Source organism: Aptenodytes forsteri, unplaced genomic scaffold (genome assembly GCF_000699145.1).
Source record: "Aptenodytes forsteri isolate BGI_AS27 unplaced genomic scaffold, ASM69914v1 Scaffold200, whole genome shotgun sequence".
Classification (NCBI taxonomy): domain Eukaryota; kingdom Metazoa; phylum Chordata; class Aves; order Sphenisciformes; family Spheniscidae; genus Aptenodytes; species Aptenodytes forsteri.
Genome location: NW_008796187.1, coordinates 620,230 through 635,202, shown reverse-complemented (window position 1 = coordinate 635,202; position 14,973 = coordinate 620,230). Strand labels below are relative to the sequence as shown.

At 36.5% G+C, this 14,973-nt stretch overlaps 1 protein-coding gene across 1 annotated transcript in view; it reads right to left on the bottom strand.

Moving 5' to 3' along the window:
- STS (steroid sulfatase (microsomal), isozyme S) overlaps nucleotides 1–14,973 on the bottom strand; it is a 126,626-nt gene that overhangs the window by 33,029 nt on the left and 78,624 nt on the right. The window contains exons 7-8 of the mRNA XM_009287828.2: nucleotides 13,948–14,085; nucleotides 2,326–2,485 (exon numbers count right to left, since the gene is read on the bottom strand). Coding sequence (XP_009286103.1) covers nucleotides 2,326–2,485; nucleotides 13,948–14,085 — 298 coding nt within the window. The remainder of the gene's footprint in view (nucleotides 1–2,325; nucleotides 2,486–13,947; nucleotides 14,086–14,973) is intronic.

Sequence of the window (14,973 nt, the reverse complement as noted above, 5' to 3'; positions counted from 1 at the left end):
TGCTCAGCAACAACTAAAACATCGGTGTGTTATCAACATTATTCTCATCCCAAATCCAAAACACAGCACTGTACCAGCTACTAGAAAGAAAATTAACTCTATCCCAGCTAAAACCAGGACAGAACTCTGTCCAGCAAATTATGCATGCCAGAATTTAACACACAACTAGTCATTTCAAAATTGAAAATGAACTATGTTTAAATGTGTGTTTATCAACAACACACACATACACGCATATATAAAATCTCTAAATGCTGCTGGACAATTTTGATCATGCTTTGAAGGAGTCAGTCAATTTACATCAAAATGGAGTTATAAAATAAGCAAGGCATCTAAATGTTTCCATAAATTAAGCCTTTGAATTGCTGGAATCAGCTGGTGGGGGAGAAATCAAAATCTGCATTTTTGACCTGGTGTGAATTACAAATTTTACAAGAAGTTTTATAGGAAATTACTTTTTGCTGATATATAGACTAGCAAGTAATTATTTTTTAAGCATTTTGAGCAACGTCTCACAAAAACTCTTTTGAAATTTTTAAACCCTTTAATGTCTATGTTAATTTTCATTACCACGTAAACCCCTTTTCACATTAGTGTAACTATTACAAGACAGGTACTATCTTCACTTTTTTAAGCCACGAGCTACATATGACTAAGAAATTCTTGGCAGCAATTGGATGCAACAGTACCATTCTGAGTAGGATTCTTCTCAAAGGATGGGCAGGAAAACATACCGGAATTCCTAAAGTAATGTTGTCCGACAACTCTGCTTTCTGAGTGCATCCCTGTCTGGGGGGGTCTGTTGAATTAGGGTCTTTCCCACTCTCAAATTGTTATGTTTTCTTGCTTGAGTACGGCACTCTTGTCTCGCCCCTGCAGGTTTGCCCACTATCAAGCTGAGAGCAGGACAGGTGCATGTCTATTGTACACTTTCTGTTCTACAGCCTGTTGATGGAGAAAAGGGTGTCTCCAGTAGTATGTCCACTACTCTGGCATTCCCACGTCTGCTGGTTTCAGGAGGGGTATATCAGCCTCTTCTTTCTGATGACATTTTTCTTCTGTAACTAGGAGCACCTCCTCCTTCCCTTTTTAACCTGCTCCCTCCTCGTGACTGAATCCTAATTGTAGTCATTTCTCTTATTTCTCAGGAAGAATTCAGTGGAGTGATAGGAATTCAGCTGCTGTACCTGAGATGCTTCAAGCTAGTCCATGGCATCCCATTCTGACCTACCATGAAGCAGCAATTATGGCACCTAATCTACACAGAAGAATCAGAGTGGAACAACTTGCAAGTGGAGGTTACATGAGTATATTGGGATTTCTATCAAAGAGATCAAAATAAAACATCAGTGCTTAGTCTTCACTCAAGCAATATGAAAACAAAGTGCATACTATCAGCCCACATTAAGAACAATCTGAACTGCTTAGGTTCGGCAGGTACTGCTTGTACGGGATCTCTCAGGACCAGTCTGACTAATTTTTCATGTCTTACACATGTCCTGACCTGCCATTTCCTTCAAGCACTCAATGAGTCATCATTAGCAGAGTGTCTCTGCTCACCACTGTTTTTCCTCATATGGATTCTGGATGCTTTGTGCTCAAAAGCTGTTTGTGTATGATAGATGTGGTCAAAGCATATACATATCAGCAGGTTTCTCCACTTACTGGATTTGGATGGCAACAGAGTTTAGGTGGAGGCACCTTGCTGCTGAGACTTGGGTATCTCCTGAACAAGACAAAGCACAGGGATGTAGGAGTGTCAATAAAGCATCTTATGAATTTTAGAAGTCCAGTAGTTTTTTTTTTATCAGGCTGCAAAACTGTGTAAGGGATTATTCCCACTAACTTGGTAGAGAACAGAAAAATCCTGTGAGAAAAGCCTAGCTGGCATTTTGATGTGTTTTGTTATACTAAGCAGGCCAAGGTTGAGCTCGTAAAGTTTAAAATAATTTGCACTTGCAGTTTCTTTTTCTACCACGTTCACTCAAGCAGAACAGAGCCCTTTTTGATACATTTAATTTTGCTTTTAGTAAATAATTCTAGGCCATGATTTGACAGTACGTTGCTCTTGGTGGTATTCTTTTACCATCATGTTGCTTGGTGCTTGTTCTGCAAGTTAAGCTGTATTTACATACAATGTTTCTGTAAAATATATCAGTATGTTAATATGAAAAGAGGCAACATACTACTGTAAGTAATGACAAAAAAGTGCTTTTAAAATGTATTTTTTTCTTTTCATTCTCACCTCTATCTTAATAGACATCACCAGAATGTATAAAACACTCATGAGACTTTCTCTAAGACAGAGATAACTACAGAGCATACCTGTCAGAGGGTAACTGTGCCTCGGCAAGTTTGACTATGGTAGGAAATATATCCATGTTACTTGTTGGCTCATCAATATAGGCACCAGCTTGTATGACTCCAGGCCAACGGAGAAGCCCTGGCACACGAATACCTCCTTCCCAGTTCATTGATTTTCCACCTGAAAAATGAAAGTTTTGCTTGCCAAAAAATCTATTTCTTCTCAGAAAAATACCCCCCCAACATTCAATTCCAAATATTAAACATTCTGTTTAGCTAGAATCTTTTCATTAAATGCGTTTATTTTTTCTTTAATTTGCTAGGTTTAGATTTTCCACCTACAATCAGTACCTTTCTTATAGTAAATCTACTGTTATGTATTAGACAGACCTTATAAAATGTATTTAGTTTACAAAAAAAAATTAAATAACAGCTGCAGGAGATAAAAAGGCACCTTGCTGGAATCTTCGTATAGAATTTGGTCTAGATAGTGTGCCACATAGGTATGTGAAGATATAACCAAAAAACAGGAATAAAAAATAAATTGATGTATGCCTATAAGTCTGAGGTATGAACCCAGAGAAGACATATATTTTATTAAAAATGGTGCTTAATGACTTTAGATAGAAGAAAGTCCTAATTTAACTATGTTATTGAATTCTCCAATTCAATGCATTACGAAGAAATTCGCTACAGTGATGGTAGATCTCAGGACGTTGTGAAGACCTTCTCAACTTCTAAACCAGCACAGCTGCATCAAATACAGTATCAACTGATTGCATTCAACATTACATTGCATTTCCTTTGTTTCTACAATATCCATCACTGCCCAGTCCTCCCAACATCTTTGGAGAAGGGCAATGTGTTTATTCTAGGACAACATTTCTACCATTATTTAATATATGATTGACAAAACTCTATATGAAGAGCTATCACAAGTACTATTATTAATTCTGACACAGTCATGTGACTATATACAGCACTTCAGGTTGATCATTGAAATTAATATATCACTTGGAAAAAAATATTTCTGGTAAATGCATGGGTTTTGGACGTGGTTAAGCATGGTCTGGGCCAGGAATTTACAACTAAATTGAGATCGTTTTATATAATACAAATGTCTGAAAGAAGAGGAACATATGTGTTGAACCCCCGCCCCCCGCCACTAACTGAATCCCACAGTAATTCATGGTTCAAACAAAAATACTATAAGCCTATTTTTCCTGTATCTTACTTTTTCAAGTGAAAAAAAAAAACCACAAAAGAACAAAATATTACAACAAAGTACATAATAGTTCTGTCTTCTCAGCCTCTTAGACCTTCAAAGCACCACACAGATTTTAACATCTTTATTGTCAAGACCAGGCCTTGCCATACATACTATCTTACTGACTCCTCAATGATCTTTTCTATTTCAGCATCAGGGGATTCAGAATCCACCTGTTTTTCTACAGGTTTTTCACTGCTCAATAAGGTTTTCTACAGGTTTTTCACTGTTCATAAAGGTAACTGGCAACTTTAAGAGAGAAAACTATCTTTTGCATAGAACTTTACCCATTATACACATATACAGTCTTGTAGCTGAAAAAACTTTAGCTCATGATTCTTTGTTATACCAGATTTTTTTCTTACTTTTTTTTCATGGGTTTTATCAGAATTCATAATATTGAATAGTCAAGGACACATGATTATCTAGTCTGACATCAGAAAACTTAGACTTTCTAATATCCAACATTACATCAAGCAACAATCTTTGCTTAAGTTGTTGTTGGAAAGCAGTGCTGAGTTCAGAGCTCCACAAGACTATCCATCCTTTAAAGCAGTCTTAAAGATTTACTCTTGTCACTGTGTCAAATGTGATTCCATTCTCACCGTAACGCACGTGGCTACCTAGTCTAAAACTCAGGAATGAGATGCATGGATTATTTTTATTCACATTCTTGTAAAAAATACGATTTTCAAAACAGAAATCTAAAGAAAATGTAGGTTTAAGTTTATAAAGGTGTTATTTGGTGAGGTTTAAAGCACCTGTCATTAAAGCACATCACAGTGTTCACCCAACAGTATGCGGATGGCACGTTAATACGGTTAGTTCGAGACCAGTGTAGATGTCAATAGACTCTGTGCATCTTCTGTAGAAAAGGTGACTCTATCCATGTACAACAGTCAGTAGGATTTTAAAAGTTTGGTGGGGATTATGTGTTACCTAGCAGGAAAAGTGTCAAGATTAATATCCTGGGTTATGGTTCACAGAAAATCCTGTTGAGTGGGAGTAGTTAAATCTGATTAAAAATCCAGGAAAAGTGTAAGGACATAAAATTACAGATATCCTCAAATTAAGATATTTTTCAGTGAACAATTATGCCAGGGAGATGATTTAGTTCATGAGCCGGATCCTAGTTCTGTGTAAACATCACAACAGCTTGTTGGCTGGACAGTATGGACAGATAGAAAACTCTAAGAGCTGGTCTATACCATACGTAGCTTTAAGTGTAAGGTTCCTTTTATTTCTGTATATCTGTCTGAACCTAGTAACAGTGCTAGCTAGATTGGATTGTTTAAATAAATTCTCGTTTTACTGTTGCCTCCTGTGTAATCTGAAGAGAGAGCAATTTCAAGGTAAGTGGTGAATCCCATTCCCACACGTGTTGCAATTCTTAAAACCTAGATATTGGATCACTTTCACAGCTCATAGGTTCCCAGTACAATTTTCTCGAATCACTACAGAACAGGACAGAAAACTTGCACATTACCCAAGCACAAAGGGAGCACTCGGTAAACTCTGCCTCCCTGCTGTGAGGTATAAAAAGCAAAATGGACTCCACAGCAGGGCTATCTCCTCACTTATGTCTATGAAGAAGTGACTGCTGTTTTCCTTTCAAAAGACTAATTGTAGCACAATTTTTTGATATCTCTGGAGGTTAGGAATAGCAGGGAACCAGAGCAGGAATTACAGGTCATTGCAGAAGACTGTCTTCTATTATCTATGCCTACGTGGTGTTCATCTTTATTAGAACTGTGTTTAGTGACATCACTAGAGTTGCTTAATGCCATTATACAATTACAAATCCCTTGATATATATTGTCTTTAAAGCTCTAGCTGTTAAACATCGTTCAAGCTATCTGCATTCTTTTTTCCTTAAAAAATAAATCAAGGTTTCACTACTAATGCTTGAAACATGAAGCAAACATCCAAATGGCTAAAATATTTGAAGGAAAATAAAAAATCCATAAAAGGTCATTATTTAAAAATAAAATCTCTTGCTATTTCAGGATCTGACTCATTAGTTTTGCATTTTGCTTGGAGCTGACAACACTGAAACAGAGAAAAAGTAGTAACCTAGTAGTCTGTATGCCTGGCAAACCCTAGGCAGCCTAGACATATATTATTTTTGTTCTCTTAAATTCTTCTAACAATGTTTTTAAAACAGCATAAAACACCCCAGGCTGTATTTTCATGCTTAGCTATCTATGCTTTCTGAGTAGTTGCACCCTTCAATGTTACATTGAACAATAGCCTACATTCACCTCTTCTGAAAAATCTGCAGGAGCAGGCAAAGTACAGACATAACTCTCTGCAGTCATCCACAACATGATGTCAAATTTCCATTTTAACCTCATTTCAAATCTTAGCTAAAAGAATATTTTTTTTTCTCCCTCTGATTTAAATTGACTGCTATTACCTAACTCTGGGAACAAAGCTTTTACAAAAGATGATATATAAAGGAGAACTCTGTGGTATATCATTATTAATATTTTGAATGATGAAAACCATTTAAAAAACTTTCTTAGATCACTTGGTTGATAAACATACTACCCTTTCCTTCCTCCTTATATTCTTCTAAAAACAAAGCTTCCAAACCCAATTTATTCTCTTGAATGATAGAAAAATACAAGGAAATTAATTACTCTACCCATCTGTAGTGGACTTTATGCTACAAATATTGACAATCAAAACTGGTTACTATTACTAAGGTATTGCTTACCTTATAAAGCAAACAGTTTCTTTTCAATGGCAAGCCCATTCTTTATTTTACTGATTTTTAATCTGTTTCATGTACTGCTTTTGTTAATTTTCAACCTGAGCTGTTTTTGTACAGGTGAATCTAATAGATATTTCTCATTTGGACATCTTCTCATCTGATCTTTCTTCCAAACAAATGAAATTGTCTCTCAGGATATTTTCTGTTTCCGTCAAAATTATAACATTCAATGGCAAGCCCATTCTTTATTTTACTGATTTTTAATCTGTTTCATGTACTGCTTTTGTTAATTTTCAACCTGAGCTGTTTTTGTACAGGTGAATCTAATAGATATTTCTCATTTGGACATCTTCTCATCTGATCTTTCTTCCAAACAAATGAAATTGTCTCTCAGGATATTTTCTGTTTCCGTCAAAATTATAAGCTGGGTTGATTATTTAAAAATCTGGATCACTTCAGAGAGAATATAAAAATACAGTACATTTGGAAAAAAGGTCAATTCTTGCTCTCATTAAAGTCAAAAGTGAAACTCCAACTAATATCACTAAATATGCAATAGTATAGTTCCTGAGGCCAAAGTAATGGTCAGTTTGATTTCTCCGTGGCTTACAGATGGGAGAAGGTTTACTAATACCTTCAAGAAACACTGCTGAATGAACTTATCACTGCAGTATATGAAACTGTATAAAAATAATAAATTTCAATAAGATATTAGATAATTGATTTTTCCAGTCCTTGTTTAGGTCTCACAGATTTGCAGTAGATATGATTTAAAAAATCAGCATCTAAGTCCTTAAGAAACATTCATTTATTATTTTTCATGAATATTAACAAAGTAACTATGAATATATCTATTTCTAAGGCACAAAGCACTCAAAATGAATGCTGTTTAAATGGTTTGCCATTAACAGTGTTTGACTCCATTTCCACTAGCAGCATAACTCATGACCCACTCTAGCAGCATGACAGTAGCCAAGTGCTTGTATGCATTGTGCTAAATGCTTCATAAATACAAAGACTGTTCCTAATGTGCCGGTCCAAGGTACAGTCAAAATATATTTAGCTACGTGTCCAAAAGAAGCTGACAGTAAGAGTATTAAGAGATGCAAGGAGACTCCATAGAAAATCCCATATGTAACAGAGTGGGATAGAGGTCAACAAGTGATAATGAGGGAGGACTTCCACTGTCTGCATATGTACTGGTGAAACAGCATAATGAGAAAAAGTGTAGAGAAAAGTTTTTAATGCCTTCACTGTTTACTGTTACAAAGTATGCAACAGGAGAGACATATTTTATAACACACAGAAGCTAATTCAAGAAACTAGTCATTAAGCAAGTAAATAAAAATTACCACAAAATAATTAGATTCAATATCTCAGAGTAGTGAAGAAGAATATAATGGCATCCTTTAGACCAGTCATCTTAAGCTGCTTGTTTATTCAATGGAAAGGATATTCTATTCATCTGTTTATTCTAGTCATCGTATTCTAAAGTAGAGATCTAAATATTTCAGAAAATCTAACCTTATTTCTGTTCCTAAAGGAAAGCTAAGGTGACTAGCTCCAATGGACACACTTAAATTGCAGATGTCATACTAATGAGAAAGATAGTGAAAAACACCTAAAAATATGCTAGAAAAATTACATAGAAATTTTTAAGAAGAGACTTCAGTAAAACACAATAGTTTCCATATTTCAATCTGAAAATGTTAATATTAACAGGATTAAAAGGACCATAATTTATATGTTATAAGTCATAATAACTTGTATGTTATAAATAACTTAGAGGTTATAAACTATATATAGTTTATAAACTATATATAGTTTATATAGACTATAAACTTGAATGTCAATATGTCAATATATGAAAAAGCATTCCGTGATCTGGTACGAACGATAAAGAGCTAAATAGGAAAATACATAGAAACAATGATTTTTCAAAAAAATGTATCATGATCTGGAAGTTTCCAAAGGAACTAACAGGCCCAAATGACTCAAAGGACCCATTGGTCCAATAGGTCCACAGGAACTACTAGGTTTCTGAGAGAAACTGATGATTTCTCTGATCAGTTTCTGATCAAAACACTAAGTAGCCAGGAAAAAAATATATTATCATGTATGCACCCAGGAGTCATTCAGGAGTTCAGGTAAGAAGGTGTTGAGTTGTTGGGAAGAAATTCTTACTAAAATAGACACTTTTTTTGTTTTAGAGTCTGTATCTAGATTTAAGCCTTTGAAAGATCTTTGACAAGGACCTTCAGGAAAAGTTTCTGGAACATTAATCATGGGTTAGGAGACAAAAGGTTGTCATGAATCAAAACCTGACTAACAGGCAGGAAACAAAGATAAAACAAACAGCCTACAACACTTTCCAAAAAAGTCAATAGTAAGCTACCTTGACGCTACTCTGTATTAAGTCCCTTGTTATTTTATTATATTTACTTCAATTTTGGAAAGGAGGTGAACTGTGGAATTGAAAAATCCATGTATGACACAAAGTATCACAGGTTGATCAAATTCAGAAGATAATGGACTTCACACCAAGTTGGATGAACAGGAAACAAGATGCAAGTTCAAATTCTGTAAAAATATTTGCAGTACAATGAACATTAGAGATAAAAATAACTGAACTAGGGTCTGCAGTCTTAATTATTCATACCGTAACCTTCACTGCATACTAAAGAAAAAGGACCTATGCAGAGACTAATGCTTAATGCACATCTGTAATCAGTAAGATACAAAGACAACAGGTAGTCTATAGGATGAAATGGATAATATTAAAAAGTGAGTATATAAACAGGCAGTGATACTTCATGACAAAGCCCAAAAGGCAATACTTGTAGGGACATTTTAAAAGAATATATTGCACAATTAGAAATTGTTCACAGAAGAAAATAACAAGAAATTAGGGACAAGGAAAAACTCATCAGTGAAGAATGATGAGAGAGACTGATGAGACAATTCTTTTCTGAATGAGGTATTAAAGGGAAAGAGGCACAATAAAAGCATACAAAACAAAGTTAAGCCAGGGAAGGTATAAGTTTTCCCTCCTTCATCCTCTATCAGTGAGGAAACAGTACTAAACTTCAAGATGTTCCACGAAATTTGCAACTGTCCCATTTCAAAATAGTCAATGAAAGCACCGTGTTCTCATTGCCAAAGAATTTAGGCTATGCTAAGAATTTAGAAAGACTCAAAGTGGGTTTCTATCTTTATATGATGAAAATTTATATAACTAATGCTAAAACTCTTTGTAGAATCTAAATTGTCAGGATTCACATGTTAAACCAAGGTCATACTATCTAGGATTAGGAGTAGATTTTCTTAGGGATCTTCTTTATTCACTACACAGCTCCTGCATCTTCCTCCAAGGCTTCTGATCCTGACAACTGTCAGAAAAAGGCCATTGGAAAGAGACGCCGTGATTTTGATCCATCACTTCAATATTACTATATAATGTGTCCTAAAAAAGGATACTGAAGAGATAAACCAGACTGTGTATGACAGCATCTCGTTGAACACTATGTTAGCTCTGGTTTCTAATTTCAAGGGCTATCCAAATTTATGGTGACTGTTCCACAGTCAGAATCCAGAGTAATAAAACCTTCAAATAGCAATTTCCCCTTTTTGCATTCAGTCTTGCAGCGCTAGTCTAACTCTCCAAACTCCTCTTAAATTTTATTATTGGTGCTCATTTGGCTGGATATCAAGACAAATTAGCGAGTTCGAGTTGTGGAGATTTGTTGAGAGCTTTTGATTTTAGGGCAGAACCAATTATTGCTGAGCATACTGCTCCAGCTCTGACAAGAGGGTTAAGTGGCTTGATTCATATTTGCATTCACGCAGCACTCATGTACAAAAAGGTAAGTAGTGGAGATTGTTTAGCAGAGACAGGGAGAAAGGACGTGCATGTCTCCCAGTTTTGTAAACTACTCATCAGATGAAGCAAATTGCTAGTGCATGCACACATGAGCACAAGCAGCATAAAGATCGTCCTTTCGCTTTTTTAGGCACATTGCTACATCAGTGCCTGAGACTTAGGGCTTCACAGGTCTGGTTTTCATTAAATCTGCCAGAGATGTATGGACTGCTAACACTTTTTGTTGTACATGACTGTTAATATGAATAGATTCTTATGCATGAAAATTCCTAATTATGCAAATAATTGATCAGTTCCACTTCAGCCCTTTTGAAAATGATGCATAATATACCTGTTAAATTGAGGACTGATATGGAAATGGAGAGAGTGGAAGATAAAGCAGAATTCATTGTATTTTAAAATGGTAAAAGTATATTTAACTGATTGCGTGGGTCGTTTAATTTCTTTTTATTTTATTAAGAAGGTTTCTCATACAATAATTATTTTGTTTCCTATATAGTGATTATTTTCTATACCATAGTATATTACAACATTTGCCAGCATAGCATAGGTGGTAACTGTAAACGACACAACTCATCTTAAAAATAAGAAGCCCCATCACTCCCCAAGTAACCCTATCAATCAGATTTTTTATTAATTCAGGTAAGATCTATTTCAAATTGTTCTCTATTCTGTAAGTATGAATAAAAAATTTTGCAAGGCTTGATAGAAAAGAGTCCATTTAATCAAAGTTCCTCAGGAAGGCATATTCCCCAGTGTATTTGTCTTTTTTTCCCTCCTCATCATTTATCCTGTATCTTATGTCTGGCATTCTAGAAGGCAAACATTTTTCAGAGCTTCTAAAACACCTCAGGCTATGCCTACAGCTACAGATATGTAACCATATGGTTCCTTAATTACTTAAATCACTATGTAAGGCCTATGTGCTAATGTTCAAGACACATTTCACTCTGGTGTTAGCCCAAGGGGACCCATCTGATAGCTTGTAACCTCATGACTTTGGCATTGCTTGCTTTGCTTGTGTAGCATTTCCTTCGTAACTCTCTTAAAATATAAGGGTCATTTCTCAGACAGATACCTGCTGACTAAAAACTGTGGAGTCTTCTTGCTTGAAAACCTCACTGTATTGTTACTGCTCACTGTATATGTCTAGCTTTGTTCCTTTTTGCAGTTTTGCAGATGATACAAAACTGGGAGGAGTGGCTGATCCACTGATGGTTGTGCTACCATCCAGAGGGACCTCGACAGGCTGGAGAAATGCTCCAAAAGGAACCTCATGAAGTTCAGCAAAGGGAAATACCAAGTCCTGCATCTGCAGAGGAATAACCTCTAGCACCAGCAAAGACTGGGTGCTGACTGGCTGGAAAGCAGCTCTGCAGAGAAGGACCTGGTGGTCCTGGTGGACAACTAGCTGAACGTGAGCCAGCAATGTGCCCTTGTGGCAAGGAAGGCCAACAACATCCTGGGCTGCATTAGGAAGAACGTTTCAAGCACATCAAGGGAGGTGATCCTTATTTTCTGCTCAGCACTGGTGAGACACACCTGGAGTGCTGGGTCCAAGTGCAGAGCTCCCCAGTACAAGAGAGACATGGACATACTAGAGTGAGTTCAAAGGAGGGCCATGAAAATGCTTAAGCAGTTGGAGCATTCGACATATGAGGAGAGGCTGAGAGAGCTGGGACTGTTCAGCCTGGAGAAGAGAAGGCTCAGTGGGATCTTACCCATCTGTATGGATAGATGGATTTACCTGAGTAAAAGGACAGAGCCAGGCTCTTTTCAGTGGTGCCCAGTGACAGGACAAGAGGCAATGGGCACAAACTGAAACAGAAAACTCCATTTAAACATAAGAAAAAGCTTTTTTTACAGTGAGTGTGATCAAACACTGGAGCAAGTTGCCCAGAGAGGCTGTGGAGTCTCCATCATTGGAGATTTTCACAACGTGACTGGACACAGCCCTAAGCAACCTGCTCTAGCTGACCCTGCTCTGCAGGGGCTAGGACTACAGACCTTGGGAGGTGCTTCCAGACTCAACTACTACGTGATTTTGTAGTTCTGCAATACTACTTTTTTAAAAAAATCATACCTAAAGGCAATTTACTTCTTCCTCTCTACAAATAAAAGTTTCAAGTTTGGTAAAAGACTTTCTAAAAACTGCTGGATTTCTTTGATCTTGTCCCCTGAAATATGAGGGGGGAAAAAATTACACAGCCACTTCCTAGTGAAAGAATAAAAATAACTTCATCTCTCGTAAAAGGACAAGAATATTCACTGCATTTCATTCAAAATAATAGAACCAAGCATTCCAACCCTATTTCAATAAGATTGAAGATTATTAAAAACATTTTGACATTCATTTACCTGATGCTGTGTGTCCACCACTTGCACACTGGAAAACACTGTTTTCTGTAGTTTGTCAGAGGGAATCCTTTCTTTCACATTTGACAATGTTGCCTATGAGCAGTCTGTGACTGAATAATCATAATCTTCGATTATGACCAATCCGTGACTGAATGTTATAGCCATGCTATCAAGCAGAATTCCTCCATCTCCACATCCTTCATTCTCTCATCCTATTATCCTATTTCCTCTTCTTGTTCTGCCTTTCTCAAAAATACATTGCTGACAATAATTATGTTCATCCCCATGTTGGAACCATGTTCTCAAAGGTATCCAGTGGTGTATTACATTCCTGCTGACCAAAGGGATCACCATGCCAGGGATATGGGAACAGACAAAATGAAGAAGGCTGTTTGCTAAGTTGGAATTTTTCTTTCTACAAGATCAACATATTGCAACAAAAGCAGTACCTTTCAGTATTGTTGTGTGATATCACCAGGATAAAATGTATTACAATAAAGTAGACTTTAAACATGTTAAGCCTCCACAGAATAAACAGATTTTGGAGTATTAATCTCCTCAAGACCTGCACTAAAAGAATACAACTAAACTCTGTCCTTTCAACTAAAGTCTCTCCATTTCCACATCAGTCTTCAATTCCGTAAGTGTGTTATGCATTATTTTCAAAACTTTCTTCTCCAATTCAGTATTTTCTGCTTGAAATCTTGTCCTCTTCTGGCTGTTGTTGAACTTGTGCATCCCAAACTCAATTCAACTAATTTTTCTTTTTTTAACCTAAGTTTCCTTTTCTACTTTTTCTGTAATGAGTGTTATGCATTATTTTCAAAACTTTCTTCTCCAGTTCAGTATTTTCAATCTTGAATCTTGTCCTCTTCTGGCTGGTGTTTGAATTTTGCATCCCAAAATCAATATTTTTTTTTAAAACTTAAAGCTTTCTTTTTTCTTTTCCCCCCCCCCCCCCCCCCCATTAAAAATTAAAAAAAAAAAAAAAAAAAAAAAAGAATACTATCTTCGTGTGTTCCCACTCACTCCATGGTATTTAGCTCCTATTTATGATTCCTAATGGCTCACAAGCTACCTTTTTTACCTTTGTATTCTGCTATCCAGCCATTATAGTAAAGTACTATGAACTGACATCCTTCCAAAACTGTATCTCTGCCCAGTTCAAGAGTACATTTGCTAGTCTTAAAACTCCACAGAGCCCTGGCTGAGTATGTACTCTGGTTGAGCTGCTGTATTTGACAAGTAAACCCCTTATATTTACTGCCTATGTTTGAATTTAGAATGACAGTTATGAGAAGTTTACTATTAAGGAATCAAGTTTTGACCTTCTTGGCCACAGAGTACGTTACAGTTTTGGAGCAAAAACAAGGAGATGATAGTTTCTGCCACAGTTTTCAAGAATCATCAGAGAATGTTCACCTTTATATATGCCATTGTATCCTCCGTGGACTTCTCCAAAACTGGAGATTTCTTCAACATGAGCCCCTTGGTCAGACGTAAAGTATACAAGAGTTTTATCACTCAGATTATATTTCTCCAGCACATCCAGAATCTGCCCTAAAAAAAAAAAAGAAAAACACAGAAAAAAAGAACAGCTTTAATGTCTTCAGGTGGCTTTTTTCATTAACCTTGGCACGTACAAATATTTTTGTCCTTTTGCCTTTTCAAGATCGCTTTCCATCTAAACATTATTATACATAGCAATTGGCACTGTGCAGCATACAGTAGGGGACAATTGCACAAAGCTTGTTGCAATCAGGACCATGGTTCGATTGCTGCAGGGTTTCTTGAAATACAAAATGAGAAGATTTGTGCACATCAGAGAAAAGGGCTAACCCACAGAGAGCCAGTGACCTTTGGAAGCAGTTGCTCTCAATCAAGGAAACCCCTCAGCAAGAAGATTCAAACCGCTGAGGATATCTGAAAGTCTCAGCATGCAGAATAGAGCTAAGAGTTTGGGGGTAAAGCTTTGCTGCCTAGCAACCTATAGAGGCAGCATGGCAAAAATCTCAGTGTGATGTTAGAATAAGACATTCTAAGAAAAAAAAGGAAGTTAATGTATGGAGTGCCTCTGGAGACCACACGGTTTCATTATCAAACCTACTAATTAGTCCCTAATTTCTCATCATATAAGAACAGACATTGACTAAACTCAAAATGTGCAAGGTAATAAACACACACACGTGCACATATTTAAAAGAAGAACACGGATATGCTCTGAAACTGCAAGGCACTGTGGGCTCACATTTCTTTTTCACAAAGGGCTCCTCACACTACCTTGGCACTGTGGAGAGCCTTGCAGTGCACATAAATTACATTTAAACTTATTTAGACTGAGTTCTTTAAAGAGGGTTTCTGTATGAATGAGAGTGAAGTCGCTCTTTGTAACTTGCTCCAGTGAATTTTATACTGATCAGGAATCTAAAATTATTGGTCCTGGAAACC